Source organism: Alligator mississippiensis, chromosome 16, assembly GCF_030867095.1.
Source record: "Alligator mississippiensis isolate rAllMis1 chromosome 16, rAllMis1, whole genome shotgun sequence".
Classification (NCBI taxonomy): domain Eukaryota; kingdom Metazoa; phylum Chordata; order Crocodylia; family Alligatoridae; genus Alligator; species Alligator mississippiensis.
In genome coordinates, this window is record NC_081839.1 from 22,366,286 (window position 1) to 22,391,320 (window position 25,035).

Consider the following 25,035-nt stretch of genomic DNA (forward strand, 5'->3'; position numbering starts at 1 on the left):
TGCTGGAATTTTGGATCAACTGGCACTGTTCATGAATTTAGTGAGTCATTTTAGGTGAAAAAAATGGGAGAAAATATTGAAAAAAAGCCAAAGTCAAAACATGTTTTTTAGGCAATTTCAGAATAAAAATAAAAAATGAATAAAAAGCTTATTTCATTTAGAAATTCAACTTTAGAAAAAGAAGATAACATAACCGAGTTCCAAACATTTTGTTCAGCTACAAATGATCTTTTTTCTATACTTTTTAATTTTGCTAATAACAGACCAAATGAATTTGCTTGCTTTTATTTTAAAATGTCCAGATTGGCCACCAAATGGGAAAAAAACAGAAACAGTGAGTAAACAATTGTCCCTATAGGGTGCTTGTACATGTGACAGGGGTTTAGCCCTCTGGGTTTTATTCTATTCTATGGCTTTTCATTGAAACCCGCCATTTCAACGTAGAGGCTTCTGTTACTGTTACGGTGAGGGACCTGATCCTTTTTTTTCCGGTGGAGCCTGCCTGCAGCTGTGGGGTGAGTTGCCAGCGGGCCAAGTGGCCCTAGTCCTTCCTTCCGCAGAGGCAGTGCACCCTGGGGCCACCCGGCTGGACTGCTAGAGGGCTGGGTGCTGCTCCAGCTCAGAAGCAGCACCCGGTGGACCCAACTGTTTTCTGAGCCCACTGGGACTTCAGTAGGTGCCTGTGGTTGCCAGACACCTGCTAAAGGGAGAAGTGGCAAGGGTCCCAATGCTTTTTTTCGGCAAAGCCTGCCCACCTCTTCCCATGGCTGGAGGGCAGGGGGACGGGAACATGAGCTGTCAGATGAAAGGCTGCAACCTTACAAGTAGCAACATTGCAAATGAAACTACATGGGGCTGTGGTTTAGTTCGCAACATTGCAAACTCATCTGAAGTCCCCAAACCGTGCACACATGTAATGTGTGATGCTATTAATCCAGACGAAGGAAACTTTTGTCACGTGTACACGGTGACAATCATCATGTGTACAAATGCCCTTAGCTTTCAAGTGTTAGGAGAGAATTGAGAGCAGCAGATGGTCTTGCTGGTACCTTATCTAAAGAGCATTCAAAGAGTGAGATAAATGTAATTAATGCTAGTACCATGTGCCTCTGTATAGCTCTTACATGTGTGTCAATACACCTTGTGTGTGACACTGGGCACATAGCTCAGAAGTAGGTTCACACCTCACCCCATAAGGAAGGCTTGCGAGAGCCTGCACATAGGGTCGGGGCCTGGGTTCAGGGCTTCACTGAGTTGTCTCTTCCACAAATTTGTGGGCCCAGCTGAGTGCAAGAGGGCAGTGTTTGTCTTGGCATACCCAGTCCCACTCTGGGGGGCAGTGTTGACCTATGCTGAATAAATAGATCACGTAAGCCATTGCCTCCTCATGGAGTTAGAAATTTTCTCTTGGATACCAGGCTAGTTTTTCAGCTTCAGCTTCTGTATTCAAGATCCCTTGGCTTTGGAGTCATTTCTGATAAATGACCCTGGTAAGTGTGCCACTGACAAAACTTTAAGATACTTGTGGGTACAGATGGAGGTTTATGTATCTACAAATATCTTAAAGTTTTGTCAATGGCAGTGCCCGGCCAACAGGCTAATATGTGACAGCTGATGTATAGCCCCAGCAAGCTCCAACAAGCCCAAGACCATTCTTGTGCTGGTTGATGGCAATAGAGCGCTACCATGAGGCACCAGAGATTGCTGGTGGCTTGGCTGGGGTAGCCTTGCATCATGAATATCAGTCTGAGTTCACAGCTTGCACCATAATCTTGCCTCAAAATGTGCACAAGGCATGTACTGCCCCGTCTCTGCGCCCACTCAAGCTGAGAACAAATAAGAATTAGATGCGAATAAAGGAGGCTTCGACTGCTCAGAGACTCTGTCACCTTGTTACACAATTGCAAATGTTTATTGCTTGAGGTCAAAATGTTACTGGGTGAACTGGACCCTTGGGAAGCTTAGCTCCCACACATTTAAAGCGGGGGGGGGGGAGGTCTATTCCCTCCCTTTGCAGCCAAAGCAGTAGATGTAATTATGCTTTTTATTTTCTATATTATCCTATTAGTGCTAATGCAAGTGAATCTGGTGGGCTGAGAAGAAAGCCAACCTCGGCGTGAGTTGTTCATGCTTTGCTGGTCACGCTAATGACCTCAGAACATGCCCCCTTGTATCATAGTACAGGGGATCTTTAATATTCTTATAGCGAAGAGCTGGACAGCAGAGAAACCAAGCAAGTTCCTTACTGCATTTGCTGAGTTGCAGTCCCAGACCTTTTGCCCAGCGATCTCAAAGCTGGTGACAAACCATGAAGTTAGCCTGATGGCATCCTGCCAGGGATGGATTATTATCTCATCTTTGCAAATCAGGGGACTGTGATGCAGACAGACAACAGCATTAGTAGCACAGCTGGGACTAGAAGTCATGAGTCTTGATTCTCAGAGCTTGACTTCACTAACAGCTTGAGTTGTGTCTCTGACTAAACAGGGTGGCTGAGAACTGGATCAGGGCTAGGCACATACCATACCAGATGGTAGGTGGGTACCAATGAGGCAGCTATTTTGAACCCTGGGGCAGTGGCCCAGTAAAATTATATGCCATCTGTCTGGTGAGAGCTAGTGTTTTGATGCTTTTTTCCCTGGCAACTCGGGGTCTCCATCAGCTGAGGTTTACTGCTGCTCTCTGCATCTTTGAATCTATCTTATAAACTTGCTGAAATGTGGACTGCTAGACGTGCTGCCCTACTGGCCCGTCGGTACAATTAGCAGGTTTATTAAAACTCGAAAAGTGCTGAAGCAAAGAAGTCTGATCAAGGCAGTCAGCAAAATCCCAGCACCTATGGTATTTAGAATGTGATGAGTCTAAAGCAAATATCGGCTTTCGGAGTATTTTTAATTACCTGTGAAAGAAGCTCATGCCGATGGCTAATTTCCCACTTATACAACTATATGTCAGAGTCGACATGTTGCTAACTTGGATTTGCATCAACTTTCTACGGTGGCTTTTGCGTGCTGGGCTGGACCATGCCTTCCCTTTCCTCCCTGTAACAAAGTGATGGGGGGAGGCTGTCGTTCTAATGACAATCGGTGTCCCTTTGGGTTTGTTTCCTTTTGCCATTTTGGCGTGTTTGCTTTGTAAACATATCCCGTACATTAGTTATTGCCATTGCTGCATGTCTGATCTTACAGCCAATTCCTTCAGTCATTCTGGGATTTAAGCTGATGCTTAGCAAAACACTAAATGCCCTTAGCAGTAGTTATACACACAGTAAAGGCATCTTATTTTCAACTGGTGCATTTTGGGGAAATGCTGAGATCAGGCTACTCACGTTTAAAATTCTGGTCTGGATTTGAGCTTTCTAAAAGATATAGCGGCACATTCAAAACCATTGCAATGCTGCTATCCTGAATGGCATGTATGCTGGCTGTATATACCCGTATCTACCTAACTGTTTGGGTGGGGCAGGATTAATCTGGGGCTTGATTCTGTTTGGGTGGAAAGTATTTCCTATGATCAGTGGGAAATTGCGATCCCAAAGAATACAGGAGTTGCATGGATTGATAGCAGGCAGACCCTGCCTGACTAACCTTGTTCCTTTTTATGACCAAGTCACAAAATGCTTAGATGTAGGAGCTGAGGTAGATGTCATTTACTTGGATTTTAAAAAGGCCTTTGATACAGTGTCTCATCCCATTCTTATAAATAAACTAAGTGGTTGTAATGTAGGTGATTACACGGTTAGGTGGGTGGCAAATTGGCTTATGGGACACACTCAGAGGGTGGTGATGGACGGGTTGGTATCGACCTGGAAAGATGTGGGCAGCGGGGTCCCCCAAGGTTCGGTCCTTGGACCTACGCTGTTCAATATCTTCATCAGTGACTTGGATGAGGGTGTGGAAAGCACTCTGTCCAAATTTGCAGACAACACCAAATTATGGGGCAAGGTAAACACACAGGTGGGTGGATTCAGGCAGATTTAGATAGGTTGGAAAAGTGGGCAGAACAGAACAGGATGCAGTTTAACAAAGATAAGTGCAAAGTGCTGCACCTAGGAAGAAAGAATCACCAACACACCTACAGACTGGGAGATGACCTTCTAAGTGTGTCAGTGGCAGAAAGGGATTTTGGAGTCATAGGAGACTCCAAGATGAACATGAGTCATCAATGTGATGAAGTGATAAGTAAAACTAAATGCACTCTATCATGCATTAGCAGGTGCATCACAAACAGGTCTAAGGAGGTGATACTTCCCCTCTATGCAGCATCGGTCAGGCCGCAGTTGGAGTACTGCGTCCAGTTTTGGGCACCACACTTCAAGAACGATGTGGATAACCTTGAGAGTGTCCAGAGGAGCATCCATATGGTTAAAGGTTTGCAGGCCAAGCCCTATGAGGAGAGACTGAGGGACCTGGATCTCTTCAGCTTCCGCAAGAGAAGGCTGAGAGGTGATCTTGTGGCCACCTACAAATTCATCAGGGGAGGGCAACAGGGAATAGGAGATGCTCTGTTTACTAGGGCACCCCCTGGAGTAACTAGGAACAATGGCCACAGATTGATGGAGAGCAGATTTAGGTTGTACTTTAGAAAGAACTTCTTTATGGTGAGGGTTGCCAGAATCTGGAAAGGGCTTCCAAGGGAGGTGGTGCTCTCCCCTACCGTGGAGGTCTTTAAGAGGCAACTGGACAAGCACCTGGCTGGGGTCATCTGACCCCACTGCTCTTTCCTGCCTAGGGCGGGGGGGTCAGACTGGATCTGTTGAGGTCCCTTGCAACCCTAAAAATCTATGAAACCCCCATGTTTAATCCACCAATGTCACTGCTCATTGCCAAACCCATCACTTCCCCCATGGGTTCCTTCTGTTTTACCCTTTCCAGCTTCCCCCTTTTCTCTTTCCTATATGTTGATCTTAGCCTCTCCTTAAGTTCCCACCCTTTCTCTGAAGCAGTCCTAGTCCTTGAGCTTTGGGTGGCGTGGGGGTTTCTCACAAAGTGATGAGAGCCAGAGGATATATTCCCACCCTCTCCCTTGCCCTCAGCCTTGCTGTGGAATGAAGCTATTTTCATGCTGCTTCTCTTATGGCCCAGATGCCTAAAAGACACATCTTGTTCAGTGGGCTGTATGGTTCCACCAAGGGAATGGGATACAGGGAGGCAATGATGGGTGCTGCTGCCTTCCCTTCCCCCATCCTGCACTAGAGCTCAGAGAGTCTGAGGTCAAGGAGGAGACACTGTCTCCCCTGCCTGCAGGTTGATGGGGAGAAATGCCACCCCATCCTAGCTCGCCTGTATTCAAACACAAGCTCACGAGTCAGGGTTGTGGAAAAGTGCTTGACTGACACCCTTGGTATCCTGGAGTCCTCTCTCACAGAACAGGCAAGGCCATGGCAGCACCAGTGAAAACTTCCTTGTCCTGCTCCACCAACCCCCAAAGTAAGCCTCAGCCCTGAGTGACCTAACTCCTCACCTAGTTTCCTACATATTTACCCCCGCATGCCATTGCTATGGTCCATCACAGGTAGCCCCAGGCTGATGGATCCAGTTTATGCATGTCCTTAGTGATGGCAAAACCTCTGCTCCTTGGACAGCTCGGCCTGCTGGCTTCCACCCTTCCTGACTGGGATTGATTTGTTCCTGTTCAGCATGTAGCACACATGGATGGCTCAATGGGGGATGGAAGACTGCAGGGAAGCAGAATTGCCTTCATGAAGGGGGCAAGATGTCTGTTGAAGACTAAACTTAGTTTATTGGCATGAATCCCCACGTGACTAAATCCATTTACTTTTATCTTAAAAGATCCATTGAAGGCTGGAGGTGTGGGTAAAAGTCTTAGGGAAGGCAAAGCCAGGGGGAATACGTCAGTGTGACGGGGGGTTGACTGGGAACGGGAGACGTGGAATACAGCAAGCTGCAGTGCCTGATTCCATAATTCACTGCCTGTGCTGGGAGCTGGTCAGCTTTACGGAGAAGTATTAACTGTCAGCTTCCCTTGAAGTAAATGGAAGCCATTGTGATGAACAATGCTAATGTCTTTATTAGTTTAAACCATCTTGAGATTTAGTCTTGAGCAGTGCAGGCCTTCGAATGCTCCAAAGAAGCCATTCGTCAGCTAGAGGGAGCCAAAGAAAAGGCGAGACTACATGTCTGCATTTGTAGGCCAAGTCATTTTTAACTCGTGACTCCTAATGCACTGAACAGATTTACTGCTACATTTCTCAGCCTTAAACCTAAGTGTTGTAAACTGATAGGAAAAGGATTGAATCTCCACAATTAATGCAAATCTCAGAGCAACCTCAGCGTTGGCATCATGACCAAGATCTCCATAAGACTGACAAATCTCAATACTGAGTGCTGAAAATGTGCTTTGGGCTGTACAACGTGGAACAGACAGTGCCTGCCCAAAGAGGATTATCGGAGTGCACCTGCACCCAGGGCCATAATATAAAAAGAAATCAGCATGTTGGGTTCTGAGCAGATGTGAAAATCTGCCCATCAGTCCCGGACCTAGATTTGAACAGAGTTCTTTCCAAAATCAAGTCCTAGTGGTACGTGCTGAGCACTTCACAATCTGGTCCTGAAAAAAACGTTTATTTTATTTATAGCAGAAATGACAGTCACTGCTTTAATTAAGGCTGCATAATAGTTTTAATTTTAACCTCTTTTGCATTGCTTATCACTTCCCAAAATTATCACCTCACTGGATTATGTTTCCCCTGTTTGGTGGCTGTCTGTCTGTCCAGTTAGCTGGCTAGATGCTTCTTCCATACAGCTGGTTTTCTAAATGCCTTGCGTGCTCCAGTGGAAAGCAGCATTACATGTAAAACAACAAACAATTCCAGAATGCCAGACTGTTTTATATAACGATGATGACGACGATAATAATAATAATAATAGCTGCAAATTCACATCAGGACAATGGCTAGGGGATTGCTGACCAAGAGGGGTTCTTCTGCTGTGATTCAGGTCATCAGTTCCTCCAAGGCTGTCATTACCTCCTAGGTAATGGCCTTTGTCAAAGTCATTGTGGCTTGACTAAATAAGGTGCAAATCTACCCTGCTTTCTGCTTGACTTCAGACTAACAGGGCTAACTATACAGTTCTTGACTAAATACTCAAAGATATACTAAGCGCAGACCTTAACCTGGTGGCAAACGCCCTGCAGAGACACAGCTGTCCTCAGCTCGCTGAATCCATGCTGTTCTTTCTCACACTCTGGCTGCCTGGGAATGGGATGGAGACAAAGTGTGTGACTCAGCCTCTCTAACAGTGTGTGACAAAGAGTGTGACTCAGCCTCTCTGACTCAGCCTCTCTCCCCTTTATTGGGGCAGTTGAATTTACCCAGCAATCTTTACACATGGAGCCACAATTTTAGCTGGTGTAAACCAGCGCACGTCACTGGCTTCAGCTGAATAGAGCCCACATTACACCAGCTCAGTAACTTGTGCATGGATTTTGTGTGCTCTCAGAATTGTTTTCTGAGCAGATGGCATTTCTTCTTTGCAGAAAGGGAACAGAGGAGCACAGGCATTACCAGACAGGATTGTACTCAAGGCCCTTCAGCCCAGCATTCAATCTCTGATAGTCGCCAGGAACAGGTGCCTCAGAGGAAAGTGTAAAAATCCTGCAGTACCGGCAGGGGGATAACCAACTCCCTTCTCTACAGCCCTTACCTCTCCTCATATCAGCTTGGTCTCTAATAGCAATTGGTTTAATCATGTCCAGAATTTGTCCTCATTATCTGCTTGACTTCAGACTAATGAGGACAACTCTGGGTATTCTTGAAATCCATATAGAGGAATCAGGCCTCTAGTTTGCATGGCCAGCCGTGCTATTGACTGATCAGCTTTGCTCAAATTTGTGCAGCTGTATTTTCAAAATAGATCTCTGGCTTTGGGTGTGTCACTTTGCAGATGGCAAGATCAACCCTTTTTGGACTTCAGTTTCAAAGCGGCGAGCAATCACAAATCCAGTTAGAGCCACCAGGATCTGTACATGCTTTGAGACTTGGCGCCAATGTGCTTTGACCTGGGTAGCCAAAGTTACTATCCATGCCTAGAAGTGTGATTTAAACTTCTTGGGACTTCTTTAGAAGTTAGCATAACATCACTCAGTTTTCTCATCAGCAAGGCAGGAATAACAATATCTACTGCCTCCCAGGGCTGGATCAGCCTTGATTAATGTTTGCAAAGCATATTAAGCTTTTTTCAGTTGAATTTGAAATGTAAATTCTACGACTCTTGGGCCAGATCTGGACTTCCACATCCTAGCAAAACTCCAGCCCCTTTAGGGAAGATACGGAATTTGGTATACAGCCCTTCATTTTCAATCTCCCTCTTCCTATCATAGAATCACAGAAAAAAAAAAGTCTGGAAGCCTTAGGAGTTCATCTAGGGAGGAACATCCCTGTCTAACTCATTCCAGACAAACATTTGTCTGACCTGCCTTTCCTGCACCTAAAGAGTCCAATGACTTCCACAGCCTCTCTAGACAATGGGTGTGTCTACATGAGACACTTTACTCCACATTAGACTAATCTAATCTGCAGTAAAGCATCACCGTCTACATGTGCACCATTTGCTAGTACCAATACATACAGGTACAAGAGAAACAGCATATTGACTAATGTGCCAAAGCATGTGTAGACCCTGAACAGGAGCGTGAACCAGGAATGAACTGCTCCCAGTCAGTCCAGGTAGAAGAGGGCAGCAGTTGCTGCCTGACTAAGCCCTGATCTCTGCAGGGCAGGGGGAGCTGTCCCGGCTCCCCCCTGCAGCTGGGACAGCTACACCCCCGCACCTGGCAGTCTGGGGCTGGCACCCAGGAGAATCTGGAGCTCCCTCTGGCTGTTTAAGGGGGGCAGATTAGGGCAGGAGCAGCCCAAATTTGTTCCCAACAGGCGCATGTTCAGATGTGTGCCCAGGTACAGTTTAATTTGCCTGAATTTTCTGCGCAAAAAATTCAGATGTATTAATTGCACATGTAGATGTACCCGTTCAGTTCAAGTACTCAGCTATCCTTGTACTTAGAAAGTCTTTTCTTATATTCAACCTAGAATCCCTTTGTTGCAATTTAAGCCCATTATTTCTTGTCCTTGCCCCTATGGACACAGAGAGTAGTTAATCACTGTCCTCTTTATAGCAACCACGTTTGCATTTGAAGACTTTTATCAACTCACCCCTCAGTCTTTTCTTCTCCAGATTAAATAATCCCAGTTCGTCAAATCTTTTCTCACGTGGCATGGTTTCTAGACCTCTAATCATTTTTGTTGCTCTCCTCAGAACTCTTGCCAATTTTTCCTTATGTTTCTTGAAGTGTGGTGCCAGAAACTGCACATAGGCAAGGCCTCACCAGTGCTGAACACATTAGAAAAGGAGCTCATCTAGGTAGGAACATCCTTATCCAAGCCATCCCTGTCACTTTTGCATCAAATATTTTCCTAGGAATCTTTGCACTAGCAATGTTATATAACTCTTAAATAGGTGTGTAAGTTGTAGCCACATTGGTCTAAGGACATTAGACCAATCTAAACTTCCAACTCTTTAAGTTGGTCTAATAAAAGATATAAGATTCACCAAAGAACCTTGTCTGCCTCTTAAATAGGTGAACACCTTTCTCCCTTTAAAGACTAGGTTTGAAGACTCCGCTGCCATTGACTTCAACAGGCTTTAGATCTCACTTTTGAAGGGCAAAGTTTGCTAAGAGGCTCTGGGATGGTATGTTGGGGTCAGGAGTGGGCGTCTATATGTTGATGGGACAACAGAATGCTTAGTCAGCTTTTCTAGCTATCTTCTGTGAATGCTCAGCTTGACCATACTGGAAACTGTTTAAGATGCTCTGCAATCCATCAGCTATCTCTCGGATACAGCACTGTCTGTATGCCCGTGGCAAAGTTGGGTAAATAGTAGGTACTGAGGTTTTAATGATGTGTCAGTGGAGCAGCAGGAGACACAGAGCTCACACTACATTGGGTGGGTGAGTGGTTGTTCTGGAAGCTAAATCATGATTGTCTGGAATATTGTTAATTTGCAGGCTGAGCTGCCAACAGGGGGGATGGGAGGGTGTCAGCAAATATACAGCCTGCCTAGATGTCTCTTCCATTTGGAGGTTCTCAGCATCTCTCCAGCCAAGTTGGCACTTCTCTGCTTACTGTTTGGTTTGTAGGAGTTCCCCCTCCAATATGGTTAATGGCTCAGGGAGTTGGATGGAAGCAATTTGTAGTGGAGTCATCGTCCTAAACTGGCATGACCTTGGAGTCTTTGCAGCCACCTCTTATTTACATGTTATTAGGCAAGATGAATGCTGAAAGATTCAGAAGGCTCATTGAATTAGAGGCCAGGAGGGTTCACTATGGCCTTCCAGCCTAACTCCTGCATAGCAGGCAATAAAATTTCAGTTAAGGGTTTCTACATTCACTCTATTTGGCTGACCAAACCAGAACAGCCAACTGAAAGAGCAGTCCTCAAATGCTGTCCCACTAGCTTGTGAATCTGTGATGGCATTCTCAGAAGCATGATACCTAGGAGCAGACAAGGGCTTTTGTGCAGGGCTGGATTAACCTTTTAGTGGGCCCTGGGCAAACAAACTCATGGGCCCTGGGCCGGTTGAGACCCCCCTCCAGACCCGGGTGCTGCTGCCCACAGGGAGCGGGGCTCGGAGCTGCTGTTAGGAAGCAGCCACGGTGGTGAGGCTGGCAGAGGGGAGGGAAAGGGAAGGGAAGGGAGGTGGATGGGGCCATTTGTGCTGATGCTGTGAAGGGAGGGACTGGGGCCCCCTACAGCTCAGGGCCCTCGGCATATGCCTAGTTTGCCTATGTGTTAATCCAGCCTTGCTTTTCTGAACACCATGGGTTCCTGGCTGGAAACATACTCCATGTGGAACCACACAGCTGGAAGGTAACAATTCCTACACCTGGCACACTGCAGTGGGGTTTGGGACTTGGAGGCAAGGTTAGATGAGGGAGTTCCCAGTCACTGGACAAGAGAGGGAGAAAGGAAAAAAGGTGTTTCTAATTCATAGGTAACAGCTGCACTGATGCTTCTTCTGAAGCCTGTTGTTACCTTACCTCAGGGTGCAGGTAGCCAGAGGGCAGGATAACAACCCATTGGTGGGAACAAAGGAATTTTAGATGTGCTCACTTACAATGCAACCAAGGGAAGGTAGTGCTTCTACAGGCTTTTTTCACAGATCTCAGGAACTACCTCACCTTTGGGCTCCACAATCTCCTTCATTATCCGGTCTCCATCTACTGCTTTGTTTGGGGTCTCAGGCACAGGAACCCCTTTACAGCCTGGCAGTGTCAACCCTAGAAGTTTAACGATGGCTTTCCATGTTTTGGTAGGAGCAATCACATTGTTTAACATATGGACAATTTATAAGGTACTACCTGCCAGCAAGAGATTTAATGAAGCTTTGGATTTCACTAAATCAATTCAGCTTCTGTTAGGTCTACTTTATGAAGATCTCCTGTGGGCAAGAGAATATCAAAGTGCTGTGTGCTATAGAAACCAGTGTTGCAACTTCTGGCCATGCTCACTCAGATTTGCTTAAATCAGTTGTATAAACCAGCTGTATAAACCTGTGGTTTCTCTTCCTTCTGTCCTTCCTAGTATATTGACTTCCCTTGTGCCTCCTTTGGAACTGGAATAGAACAGGTAGATATCAGGCACAAAAGCCAGTACAGCAGGTAGGTCCCGAGGCAGGAGTGATCTGGACTCTCACACTCTATAGTCATGGAAAACTGTTCCTGCAACCCATCACTCTAGACTGTAATGACAGATGTTCCTTGTATTCTTGTGAAACCTGTCTAGAGAACTTCCTATCCTACAGTACAGTCTGACCAGCTGAGCTATGGGAGGGCTGAGCATGCTATGGGCATATCTACATCTTCATTAATGAACTGTAATTATGGCGCATTAAGTTTATTACCTGTATGATGGGACGCCATGACAGTCGTCCAGATGTATGCATGATGAAAGTGCAATTTGTGTGGCTTAATGGCATCACACATACGTGCCCCAGTTTTGGGAGTTTTAAATGACTTTGCATCAAGATATAGTTTAGTTTGCAATGTTGCAAACTGCAACAATGCATTTGTCAGCTTGCCTCCCTCTGGCCACGGGAGACGGGGGCAGGCTACATAGAAAAAGGGACTGGACCCCATTACTGCCTTCAGTAGGCACCTGGTTGAAGGTAGAAGTGGTGAGGGGACCGATCCTTTTTTTTTTTCCAGTGGATTCTGCCCACCTCTCTCATGGCTGGGGGGTCAAGCTGCCAGTGGGCTGAGCAGCACAGCAGCAGTGTCCCGAGCAGCACAGCAGCAGTGTCCCTGGGGCAGCCCCGGGAGGCTGCTAGTGGGACAGGACTGCCCCAGCTCGGAGTCAGCACCCAGCAGATCCAACTCTCCCGAGCCTGCCGAAGTTTCCAGCACTCTGTACACTGTCCCTGCCACCTTTCCACTGTTGGGACCACCCAGGAACAGGTTGGCTTGCCCCTTGGGTAGTGCAGGGAGGTGGCAGGAAGGTGGCTAGGTGTGCTGTCAGGCAAAGGAGGTGATGGGGACAGTGCACGAGGCCCTGGAAGCCCAGGCGGGGTCGGGGAAGCTTGGGCTCTGCAGAAAAAAAGGATTGGTCCCCTTGCCACTTCTGAAGGCATAAGCAGCAAGGGGCCAGATCCTTTTTTTTTTTCTTTTTTTGAATGTAAGCTCACTGAGCCCAGGCTTCCCTGAGCCCGCCTGGGCTTCCAGTGCTCTGTGCACTGTCCCTGCTGCCTTCATTAGCCACCAGAACACCGAGCCACACTCCTGCCACCTCCCTGCACTGCCCCAGGGACAAGCCAGCCCATTCGCAGGTGGTCCCAGGTGGCAGAAAGGTGATGGGGACTGTGAGCAGGGCGCTGCTCCCCAGGTAGGCTCAGGGAAGAGTTGGATCTGGTGGGTGCTGCTTCTAAGCTGGGGCAGCACCCAGCCCACTAGCAGTTCACCTGGGTGTCCCTGGGGGGCACTGCTACTGCAGAAGAAAGGACCAGGGCCCTCCATAGCTCAGGGGCAGATCGGCCTGCTGGCAGCTGGAAGAGAGGAGGGCAGGCTCTGCTGGAAAAAAAAAAAAAGGATCGAACCCTTCACCTCTTCTGCCTTCATCCAGGTGCCTGATGAAGGCAGTGAGGGGCTTCTGAGGTGGGGCAGCACACAGCCCATTAGCAGCCCACCTGGGCAGCCCTGGGGGTGTGCAACTGCAGAGGGAAGGACTGGGGCCTCTCACAGCTCACGGGCCCCTCAGCCCACCAGCAGCTTGCCCCCTGGCCGCAAGCAGGCTCTGGCTCAAAAAAAAAAATAAAAAAAATAAAGGATCGGGCCCCTAGCTGAAATGTAACGGAAAAATTGAAACGGTGGGTTTCAATCAAAATCCCACCGTTTCAATTTAGGGGGCATAAAATAAAACCTTCGATTAAACCCCCATCACATGTACAAGCACCCGTATAGGTACTAAATGTGCAATAATCAGTGCTACTGCGCAAACGAATGGTCTTTTGTGATGTTAATGCACAGGAGACTAAATCTACTGTGCATTACCATGGGTTTTTCCCACTGCGCTAATGCACAATAGAATTAATCTACTGTGCTCCAAGCATCTTGTGTAGACATGCCCTGCAGATACACACAGTAAGGCAATGCTTCATGTAGTCTCCTCAATCAGGAACAGTGACATGTTCCAACAGCAGTCTTGGGAACAGCAAAGGAGCATTTCAATGCATCTCTTTTCTTCCTAAAATGGCACTGGCTACCCTCTTCCCCCCTATATTCAGAGACATATAGAAAGTTAGAGAGGGTGGACAGAAGTCATGATGGAAAAGGTGTGTGAGAGAGGAAGAATCCTAGAGACCACTTGGATCAGCCTTCAGAAGTGGTACTGAAGGAGGGAACTCATGCTTGAGAGGTGACATCATTCCCTATAAACATTTGTCATCATTTCTCTTGCTGATGGGCACCTACTGCTCACATTGCTCCACAGGAGCTCCTGGGAATGCAGCTAGCAGGAAAGGGAGCATCAGGGTGAGACCAGAGGAGATCTGAGGAGGAATGTGGAGAGAGCTGGGGGTGTGCAGTGGTGCTTGGCAGTGTAGTTGGTATCATTTCCCCTGCTGAGCTGTATGAATTGTCTATCCCTGGATAGGCAGCTTAATGAGGAAGTAGGAAATATGCAAATAGATTGGATAATCCTGTTTGCTAATAATGCAGCTCTTTGATCAGCATAAAGCATGTGTTGCATAGCACTTCACTCTATTAGCTCTTAGAAAAAGAGCCTCAGCCTAATTAAACACTCCAGGAAAGCACGGGGTGAGGTTCACAGGAGAGGTCTATCTGCTCTGCCTCTATATCCACCTGAATTCTGCTGTCATGAAAACCTGAAGAAATCAAGAGGCCTCACTGTTGTAGGGGAGAAAGGATTGGTAGTGCTTAGAGCACTTAGATCACTAGCAAATTAGGGTTGGAAGGGACCTCAGGAGGTCATCTAGTCCAAACCCCTGCTCAAAGCAGGATCATCCCCAACTATCTCATCCCAGTCAAAGCTTTGTCTATCCATGTCTTAAAAACCTCCAAGGATGGAATTCCACAACCTCTCTGGGTAGCCTGTTCCAGTGTTTTATTACTGTCCTTGTGAGAGTTTTTTTCCAATATCTAACCTAAACTTCCCTCGCAGCAAATTGAGACTATTGCTCCTTGTTCTGTCATCTGCTGCCACTGAGAGCAGTCCAGCTCCATCCTCTTTGGAACCCTGCTTCAGAGAGTTGAAGGCTGCTATTAAATCCACCCCACCCCAATCTTCTCTTTTCCAGACTAAATAAGGCCATTTTCCTCAGCCTCTCCTCAGAAGTCATGTGCCCCAGCCCCTTAAACATTTTTGCTGCCTTCTGCTGGACACTCTCCAATTTGTCCACACCCTTTCTGTAGTTCACCCCATACTGGTGAACAGGTTAAGAGGCTGTGACTTGGATGACTACGCAGTCCGGTGGGTGGCGAATTGGCTAGAGGGTTGTACCCAGAGAGTCGTAGTGGATGGGTCGGTATTGACTTGGAAGGGTGTGGGCAGTGGGGTCCCACAAGGCTCGGTCCTTGGACCAATACTCTTCAATGTCTTCATCAGCGACTTGGACAAGGGAGTGAAGTGTACTCTGTCCAAGTTTGCGGATGACACAAAACTGTGGGGAGAAGTGGACACAGTGGAGGGCAGGGAACAACTACAAGCAGACCTGGACAGGTTGGACATATGGGCAGAAAACAACAGAATGCAATTCAACAAGGAGAAATGCAAAGTGCTGCACCTAAGGAGGAAAAATGTCCAGCATACCTACTGCCTAGGAAATGACCTGCTTGGGGGCACGGAAGCGGAAAGGGATCTTGGAGTCCTAGTGGACTCCAAGATGAACATGAGTCGTCAGTGTGACGAAGTCAACAGAAAAGCTAATGGCATTTTATCGTGCATCAGTAGATGCATGACGAATAGGTCCAAGGAGGTGATACTTCCCCTCTATCGGGTGCTGGTCAGACCGCAGTTGGAGTACTGCGTGCAATTCTGGGCGCCGCACTTCAAGAGGGATGCGGATAACCTGGAGAGGGTCCAGAGAAGGGCCACTCGTATGGTTAAGGGCTTGCAGGCCAAGCCCTATGAGGAGAGACTGGGGCACCTGGACCTCTTCAGCCTCTGAAAGAGAAGGTTGAGAGGCGACCTTGTGGCTACCTATAAGTTCATCATGGGGGCACAGAAGGGCACAGAAGCTTTACTCACCAAGGCGCCTCTGGAGGTTACAAGAAATAATGGCCACAAGCTAACAAAGAGCAGATTTAGACTGGACATTAGGAAGAACTTCTTTACAGTTAGAGTGGCCAAGGTCTGGAACGGGCTCCCAAGGGAGGTGGTGCTCTCCCCTACCCTGGGGGTCTTCAAGAGGAGGTTAGATAGGCATCTAGCTGAGGTCATCTAAACCCAGCACTCTTTCCTCCCTATACAGGCGGTCAGACTTGATGATCTATTGAGGTCCCTTCCGACCCTAACATCTATGAATCTATGAATCTATGGGGGTCCCAAAACTGGACACAGTACTCAGGATGTGGTCTCAGCACATAATCAGTTCCCTTGATCTGCTGGCAATGCTCTGAGTAATGCAGTCCAGTATGCTGTTAGCCTTCTGGCAACAAATGCACAGTGTTGGCTCATATACCACTTAATGTCCAATATAACCCCCAGGCCCTTTTCTGCAGAGCTGCTCCCCAGCCAGTCAGCCCCCAGCCTGTACTGGTGCATGGGATTCTTCCATCCTAAGTACAGGACTTTGCAATTGTCCTTATTGAACCTTATTTCTTTTGGTCCAATCTTTCAATTTGTTGAGGTCTCTCTGATCCTAGCCCTACCCTCTTGTGTATCTACTACTCCTCACAGCTTGGTATCATTTGCAAACTTGCTGAGGGTGCACTCTATGCCATCTTCCACGTAGTTGATGAAGATATTGAACAAAACTGGCCCCAGGGCCAACCCCTGGGGCACTCTACTTAATACCAGATGCCAACTAGACATTGATTTGGACTTCACTAAATCAGGCCCTTTGAGCCTGAAGATCCAGCCAGTTTTCTATCCACCTTACAGTCCACTCATCCAGCAGGTACTTCCTTAGCTTGCTTGCAAGAATGTTGCAGGAGACTGTATCAAAAGCCTTGCTAATGTCAAAGTATATCATATCTACTTCTCTTCTCATGTCCACAGAGCCAGTCATCTCATCACAGAAGGCAATCAAGTTGGTCAGACATGCCTTGCCCTTGGTGAATCCATGCTGACTGTTCCTAATCACCTTCTTCTAGGAATAGGCAGATGTGGATTCAGTTCTTTATTCTGCCACATACCTCCTGTGCGTAAACAGGATATAGGTAAGATTTAGGCCCTTAAGCCGCAAGAAGTGATTCTGAAGACAGCTGTTCCATTAGCCATATAATCCTCTAGGTGCCTAAATCCATTTAGTGCCTATCTTTTGGACTGCAGAGAGCCTCACATGCCTAAATTTAGGCTCCAGACACATGCAGAACTGTGGTATCTTGAGCAGTAGGATGCCTCACTCTGCTGAAGCTCCATTGCCAGTTGAAATGGTGTGAGGTAGTGCTACAGCTCTGTTTAAGCCCATGCAGTGACAAATCTGGTAGATGGGGATTATTTGTATTTTTATCTAATGTCTGGTTATAATGCAGAGAACAGGACCAGGGCTCTCCTACCAAGTCAAATGCATGAACCACCAGGGTACAGATGCAGGCTCCCTCTTGCTTGCCCTCCATTGGCCTCAGGACTCTTGCAGTCTTATCTGCTCTGTGGCCTAGCTTCAATAGGAATGGAGGGTGGTGGGCATTGGCAGATGTGTGTTTGAATCCTCTCTGGTTGAAGACAGCGCTATAACTCAGGTCTCCTACATGCAATAGGCTGTTATGAAAAAGGTGGGCACCACTGCCAGGTCCCCTCAGGAGAGGCTCAGAGCTTTTGATCTCAAATGAACTGCTACACCAAAGCTCCAGAGAGGGGTTTAGAGCCACTTGTGTGCTTAGTGTTTGCTCTTGGCTAGCTCTTGTCAACTTCTTGCTTATAGCTTGTGCTTTCTGAATCATCTCATCTTTGCCTGCACAGGGAGCCAAGGCATTTAACCTCATTTCTTTGACTCAGCCTCCCAGGGCCTAGCTCCTAATTTAAGTGTGTCAATGCTTAAAATGGAGGTATCTCAGTAGCTAGTCTGCATTTGCTTTTAGCCTCTCTGTTCCTCAGTTCTATAGTGGTGACAATAGCACTGCCCTGCCATGCATGCACGTTATGAACACAAACTTATTCCTGACTGGGGTATGCTCAGACGTTATAGTGATGGGGAGCATGTATATTCTAAGGATACAGCTTCCAGCACTTCTTCTGGCCTCATTGTTGTTGGCCCTCCTGTCAAACTTGTCCTCTGCCTGCTACTCTGGTTTCCCAGTGCCTGTTGTGAGGAAGGCCTTGGCCCTTATCTTTAAAATGGTCAGCAGCCAAGACTCAGTGAATCCCTGAGATAGTTTGTAGCTTCAGGGTGAGTGCTGTGATCAACAGCTCTACTCCTCAGGCACAATGGAGCTTTGAAATGAGGGTGTGACTTCCTCTGTGCCAGGGTCAGAGCCATCTTGGGGGGCAGTCTGATGCTGTGGCATAAACCATTGCAGGAACTATAAAGAGCATCACAAACCTGCTCTAAGTAACAAATGCACTACCTGCTTGCCTGCTTGAACATCAACACAGAGCAACGTGGACACTAAAAAATGAATAAAACCCTCTCAAAACTACCTATTCCACTGCACACACAATTCTTCCCTTTAGGACAGAATGAGAGACGGAGGTCACTTACTTTGCTTAATGCACATGTGAAAGGCCTTCAGATATTGTGATGAGAACATACCAAAACTTACACAGAACCTCAGTTCACCTCCACAGTACCCAGCCTCCATCCCTTTATTACTGTATTACTGCCATGACACAATGACAACTGGCAGAGGAACAGAGGAACAATTGTATTTGTGATACAGGAGGGAATCCCTCCTGCAGATGGAGTGCCTGGCATTGGTATTTTCATGGTGTCCCACATTAGCAGATCTATTTCACACAGAAAGAGATGATTCTTTATGACACTTGTTTTACAGAGGGCTTGTTTCTCATGCAGCAGCAGACAGCATGGTCTGTATAAGTGGCTTTACAGAGTCATACATTATAATGCCAGACAGGACCGTTGTGAGCATCCAGTCTGACCTGTATAACAAAGGCCAGAGGCCTTCCCTGAATTCATTGTGGTTTGAACTAATCTGTCGTTTACATCTCAGTTTTAAAATGGTCAATTGTGATGACTCCCTGGAAAGCTTTAGGAAGTGATTGTAATAGTTAATTGCCCTCTCTATTAAACATGGGTATCCTATGACTAGGATCAGGGTCACCCTGAACGCAGGGGCGGGCAATTATTTTGGGTGGAGGGCCACTTGCTGAGTTTTGGCAAGCTGTTGAGGGCTGCATGGATAGCCCTGTCCTTTGACAGGTGCCCTACCCGCTAGTCGCCATCTTGTGACTGGAAGTCCTGCCCCCTAACCCCTGACCTTTGCCACCAAAAGTCCCTCCTCTTGCACCTGGAAGTACTCCTTTCAGCAAGGGGTTTTGCCATCTCTGAACCAGAAAAATGCCAAATTATTTCCTAAAAATCAAACATGTACTACAACATTCATTAATTTCATGAATTAATGGGGGAGGGTGGCTGGGGTGTGTGAGGGGGTGTGGGGGTCTGTGTGTATGTCAGTACGAGGGGGTGTGTGGGTATATGTGTAGGGTGAGTAGTGCATGTGGGACTCACCCTATGACACACACACAGATACACCCATCCAAGGTTACCAGCGTGGCCTGTACTCCCCGGTCTGGCAATGCAGCCATGTGGTGCTGGAGGAGTGCATGGCAGCATGGCAGAGAAAGGGCTGCGGGTGGGGCTGGGCTTCTGGGTCCTGCTGGCCCTCCTGGGTCCTACTGCCCTTGGCTCCTGTCATCTTTGACAGGCAGCCAGGAGCAGATAAATGCTAACTTTCTAAATTTCTTAGGGGCCCCACAGGCTGGATAGTATGGCTGACAGGCTGTAGTTTGCTTGCCTCTGCCTTGAATATTTATTGCTTCCTCGACCCCTCCCTCTTGATATACCTTTGGGTGCCTGATTGAAGACCTCATTAGCAAAGCTTTGTTCCCCATGTAGGTACAGGTGGACTGTGATCAAGTTATCACCCTTCTGGGGGACTCATTTCATTGCTAGACTTGTTTGCCAATCCTTTCATCATTCAAGTTGCTCTTCTCCAATCCCTCTCCAGGTAACCAACATTCTTCTTGAATGATGGTCACCAGAACCGGATGCAATATTCCAGTAGCTGTTGTATCACTTTCCGATGACTAGATAATGGAACTTATTTTCTTAGCAGAGAACACTCTGCTTATACATCCAAGGATTGCATTAGCCTTTTTGGCTAATGCAATTGGAAACTCAGCTTCTGTTGATTATGTACCAAGACACTCTAATCTCAGGACAGTCTCCGATCCTGTATTGACATTCTTTGTATGTATAATTTTACATTTGGCTCTAAAACACATATCATTTGCTTCTGCCCTGATTATCAACCAAGTTAGATTGGCCCATATCCATGACCATCTTTTTGGTATTTACCACACTGCAATCTTTGTCATCTTCAAATGATGACTTTGACCCCTGGCTACAGGACAGGCACAGATCCCAGCCTCTAGACCCTGGCACAGCACCTTACTGCCCAGCTCTGATGTCAATGTGGGCCACGCCTCCCTACTTTGTCAGAGCAGCTGATGAAGTATCTTGTTGCCTTGTAATTACAGTGCATTGGAGCAGACTCGATTAATTGAGTCTGCTGGAGTGTGGTAATTACAAGGCAACAAGTTGCTTTAATTAAATTGTCCCCCCTACTCCCAGAGCACATGTATAAACGCCCTAAGATGCTGTCCTGCCCTACCTTCTGCTTAACATCCTCAAGAGACTCTCTTTGATTGACAAGATTGAACCATAAATGAATACTGAGCACTGGGTGCTTGGCCTGATTTCAATGGAAGTTGTTTCTCCCCTTAAAATCGCAGTTTATTATTTGTATTACAATAGCTCCAGTCTCTGTTGGGGCCTTGGTTTACAAGGCATCACACACACACACACACACACACACAGAGTAAGAAGCAGCCAACCTCCAAAGAAGGTATGGAGCAAATGGAAAAAGTTTTGAGAGAGAATATACTCAGAGAAGCAAAATGACACAGCAGATCAGTAGCAGAGGCAGACCTCAATGCTAGCTTGTCTGAACTTGAATGCTGTGACATACCCATTCCCCTGCACTGCCTCTTGGGCTCTAGCCCCTGATCTCAAATGTGGTGCAGTATTTCCCCTGCGACTGTAGTTCTTACCACGCCTGAGCCCCGCTTCATCCAGACAATGGTCAGAGATGGATTTCCAGTCCAAGCGCAGTTGAATACTGCATCTGACCCCAGGTCAACGAGGAGGGACTGTGGTTCTGTTGCCATCCTGGGCCCAACTGTGCATAAGAGATAGGAAGAGAAGGTGACTGTCTGGAGAAGCAGAGGCAGACACTCTCACAGGTCAGCATAATGCCAAGCATGCCGAGTTTCACCATCTCCCCCCATCCTCTCCTTAAGAGCAAGCTACATTTTGCTCTGCTTTAGATCAAAATTAACTTTAATCCACCCATCAATATGACCAGATACAGACCAGACACACAGCTGTGCCTGAGCTCTGCTTGATGCATCCTAACCAGATGGCAAGCACAGGTAGCTTTTAGGGCTGTGCGAAGCTTCGGTCCCTGATTTGATTCGGTGGCCAAATCTCTGAATCTGAATCGAATCAGAGGATCCTTTAATCTCTCTGAATTGAATCGGAACACTCCAAATCTATTTGGAGAAATTCAGAAAAATTTGGAGATTCGGAAATAGACCGCTTTAAATGTTTTTGCTACATACCTGTAGGTAGCAGGCAGCTTGTGATTGCTGCGATGCTGGGGCACATGGAGTGTCCCACAGAAGTGTGGGGGGCTCCCCAGAGTGCTTGGCAGCAGACCCAGAAGTGGACCAGAAGTACTTCTGGTCCACTTCCGGGGATGCTGGGGAGCGCGTGGGGGGTTCCCTGTGCCCCTCCCAGCTCAGTGACTGGTGCCTTCTGGGTCTGAAGGGCACCTGGGGTCCCCCTGCGGCCAATCACCAAGCTGGGGGGAGCCCAGGGGTGCCCCTCTCACACACTCCCAGGCAGACCCAGAAGTGGACTGGAAGTACTTCCGGTCCACTTCTGGGTTCACCGCAGGGCATGTGGGGGCCCCTCCCGCACTCCTGTGGGATGCTCCATCCGCCCCAGCATTGCAACATTCACAACCCATGCTGGTACTTCAAGGTATGTAGAAAAAACTTTGAAAGCTGTGTCTGTCGGAATCGGTGATTCTCTGAATCAGCATTCAGATTTGGAATTGGCTGAATCAAATCAGGGACAGTGATCTGAACTGATGAATCAAGTCACTGCCCTGATTCAGGCTGAATCCAAGTCCAAATTGAATAAGGCTTGCTTTGCACACTGCTAGTAGCTTTCTACCACCTTGCAACTCCCAGATCTTGGGTGCAAACAGCAGCCACTGGAATTTGCACCACTTGGCATAATCTCAAAAGACCACACTGCTGAGGTAGGATTGCAGAAGGAGAATGTATTTCAGCCATGCCACCTCTCAGCTCTGCTAAGCTCCTTATACCATGAGGTGCAGAAGTAGGTAGCACAGAGCTGATGATGTCACCTGGAGATGCCTGGTGATGAGTATACAAGCTATACCAACAAACATAATTATTAGGCATGTCTCTCACCTCAGCCAAGGCAGCCAAAGATAAAAACATGGATTATCAACCCCAGACTGTGCCTGGTTCCCTGTATAACAAGTCATTGGATCCATGCATCCCATCACACTGGCTTGGAACTGGTATGCCAGGAAGTGAATTTGTACTGTCAAATATTATGCCTTGGTTTAATGAAACCTTAGTAACTAAATTATGCAGAAAGCCCTGTTCCCTCTGACTCCAAGCTGAGATTGTCAGAGCCATCCAAGGGATCTCAGTTTCCACTTATTAATTTATGCAGCTTTGCTAAGTGCAGCCCCTTAAAATCAGCCAATGACACGGTAGACAGGAGTCAACCCAAGGCAGTCAGGTTCCAGAGGGTGTGAAGGCAAAGAGATTACTTACAGTAGACATCTACAGTCCTGCTGATGTTAGTACTGCCCAAAGCATTGGTCACCTCACAGGATACAGGCTCGAAGAAAAAGGTGTGGTCCACAACAGTTTCATAGAAGTCACCTGATGCTTCCTTTATAACTTGGCCTTTTTTTGCCCACCTGCAGAATAAAAAATAGCAGGGCTGCATCATTCTGGCAGATCTCATACAGGAAGAACCAATTCCTTGGTGGCATCTCCTGCTGCCATGTAAAACGCATTTTCCATTAAAAAAAAGTTAGGGCAAGCTTTGCATACTGAGACTGTGCATCTTGCCACCAAAATGTAGCAGTCTCTCTGCTGGAAGGCAGCAGATCCACACCACCACGATGCAATAGGTTAGGAAGAGAAGTTCTGAAGTATGCTATATTGAGTAGATAGCAGGAAGGATTTCAGGAAACAGAATGGGCTAAGCAGGATATGGTGTAAGTTCCTGCAGGGATATCACCTTATTTCTTTTGGTCCAATCTTTCAATTTGTTGAGGTCTCTCTGATCCTAGCCCTACCCTTTTGTGTATCTATTACTCCCCACAGCTTGGTATCATCTGCAAACTTGCTGAGGGTGCACTCTATGCCATCTTCCATGTAGTTGATGAAGATATTGAAGGGAATTGGGATCACAAAGGATTTGGGATTTAAATGACCCAAGTGATGGTGTTTGAAAAGCCTTAAAGCAGGGGTTGTCAGCTGGGGGTATGTGTACTCCTGGGGGTACTTGGAATGGTCCTAGGGGGTACACATGGGCAGGAGGGGATGGAGTGCCACCACCCACAACCTTGCGTGGCTGCCTCCCAGGAGCAGGGCCAGGGCAGGAGCGGGGTGAGGGGGACAGCCAGGCATGGCGCGAGGGAGGCAGAGCTCACACATGGCCACTGCAACCCACCATCCAATGCCACCACGTGTGAGCCCCACCCTCCCTGCCCCTCCACTCCATGTCTGGCTGCCATCACCAGAAGGGGTACAGTTCTTAAAAAAGGTTGAAAGCTCCTGCCTTAAAGTGACAAAGAACCTTGAATGGACTCAGGTGCCCAGGGCCTGGGCTGTAGGTACCTGGAAGAGGAAACCTGCAAAAGCAGAAGAGGAAACCTCCACCCTCTAGCACCACACCAAGGTTCTGATTGCTGAGACACCAGCTCCTGCACTCACTGCAGATGCTCCAGCTTTTTTCCTGGGCGTTCCTTGGAGGCCTCCCATACAAAGGATTCTCTTAGACTCAGTCTATCAGGCTTTCAGGGTTTGCTACAACAGCTAGTGGCACTATATTATGCACAGATGGAAGCACGCTTTTCACCTGACTAACCTGAAGGACTGCTCCAAAGCCAATTAAAGCCAGTGGAAAGATTCCCATTGACTTCATCAATCTCCAAATCAAGCCTTGGTGTAGCCCTGCTGGGTGACAAAAGCCAGGCTGACTCTGAATACCAGATGAAGAACAATAGAGGACACAGTAGCCACTGCACAGGGGACAGATATTTATTGAGTACATTTTCTTTGATGTCACTGATGTTATAGGAAACCAAGTAGCAACAAGCAGGATTAATGAAGATCCCCTCCAACCCTCCACAAACCTATTCAAAATGAAATGCACATTCAGGTCAGAGTCCTGGCTCTTCTGTTACAGGGGTCAAGGCAGGGGTTCAGCCAGGGGTGGGCAATTATTTCAGGCAGAGGGGTGCTTACCGAGTTTTGGCAAGCCATTGAGGACTGCACGGGTAGCCCCGCACCTTGACAGGTGCCCCACCCCCTGGTCGCCATCTTGGGGCCAGAAGTCCCACCCCCTAGCCCCTGACTTTTGACACCAGAAGTCCCTCCCCTTGCCCAGCAGAATTACTCCTTTGAGCAAGGGGTTTTGCCATCTCTGAACCAGAAAAATACCAAATTATATTCTAAAAATGAAACATACTACAACATTTATTAATTTAATTTTAAAAAAATAATTTTGTCCTGATTTACATGTGTTTGTGTAGTGTACATAGAGGTAATAGTATTATAGCTTAAAATGAAGTCTTACTCTTATATATTGTGGGAGGGTGTGGGTGGGATTTGTGGGGGGTGTGGATAGGTGTGTGTGTGTGTGTGGTGTGGTGTGGGTGGGTATGGGTTTTGTGGGGGGGGCTGTGAGTGTGTGTGGGGAGGGTTGTGGCTTGTATGGAGGGGGAGGGTTTGCCCACAGCCTGCTGCCCCCCCTCCCCCGCAG

The 25,035-nt window shown here is 47.4% G+C and overlaps 1 protein-coding gene across 3 annotated transcripts in view; it reads right to left on the reverse strand.

The window, feature by feature from the left end:
• KIRREL3 (kirre like nephrin family adhesion molecule 3) overlaps positions 1–25,035 on the reverse strand; it is an 833,106-nt gene that overhangs the window by 75,532 nt on the left and 732,539 nt on the right. For all 3 annotated transcript variants that reach the window (XM_019490185.2, XM_019490184.2, XM_059720056.1), the window contains exons 9-10: positions 22,812–22,960; positions 20,985–21,112 (exon numbers count right to left, since the gene is read on the reverse strand). In XM_019490185.2, the coding sequence (XP_019345730.1) occupies positions 20,985–21,112; positions 22,812–22,960 (277 nt within the window). The remainder of the gene's footprint in view (positions 1–20,984; positions 21,113–22,811; positions 22,961–25,035) is intronic.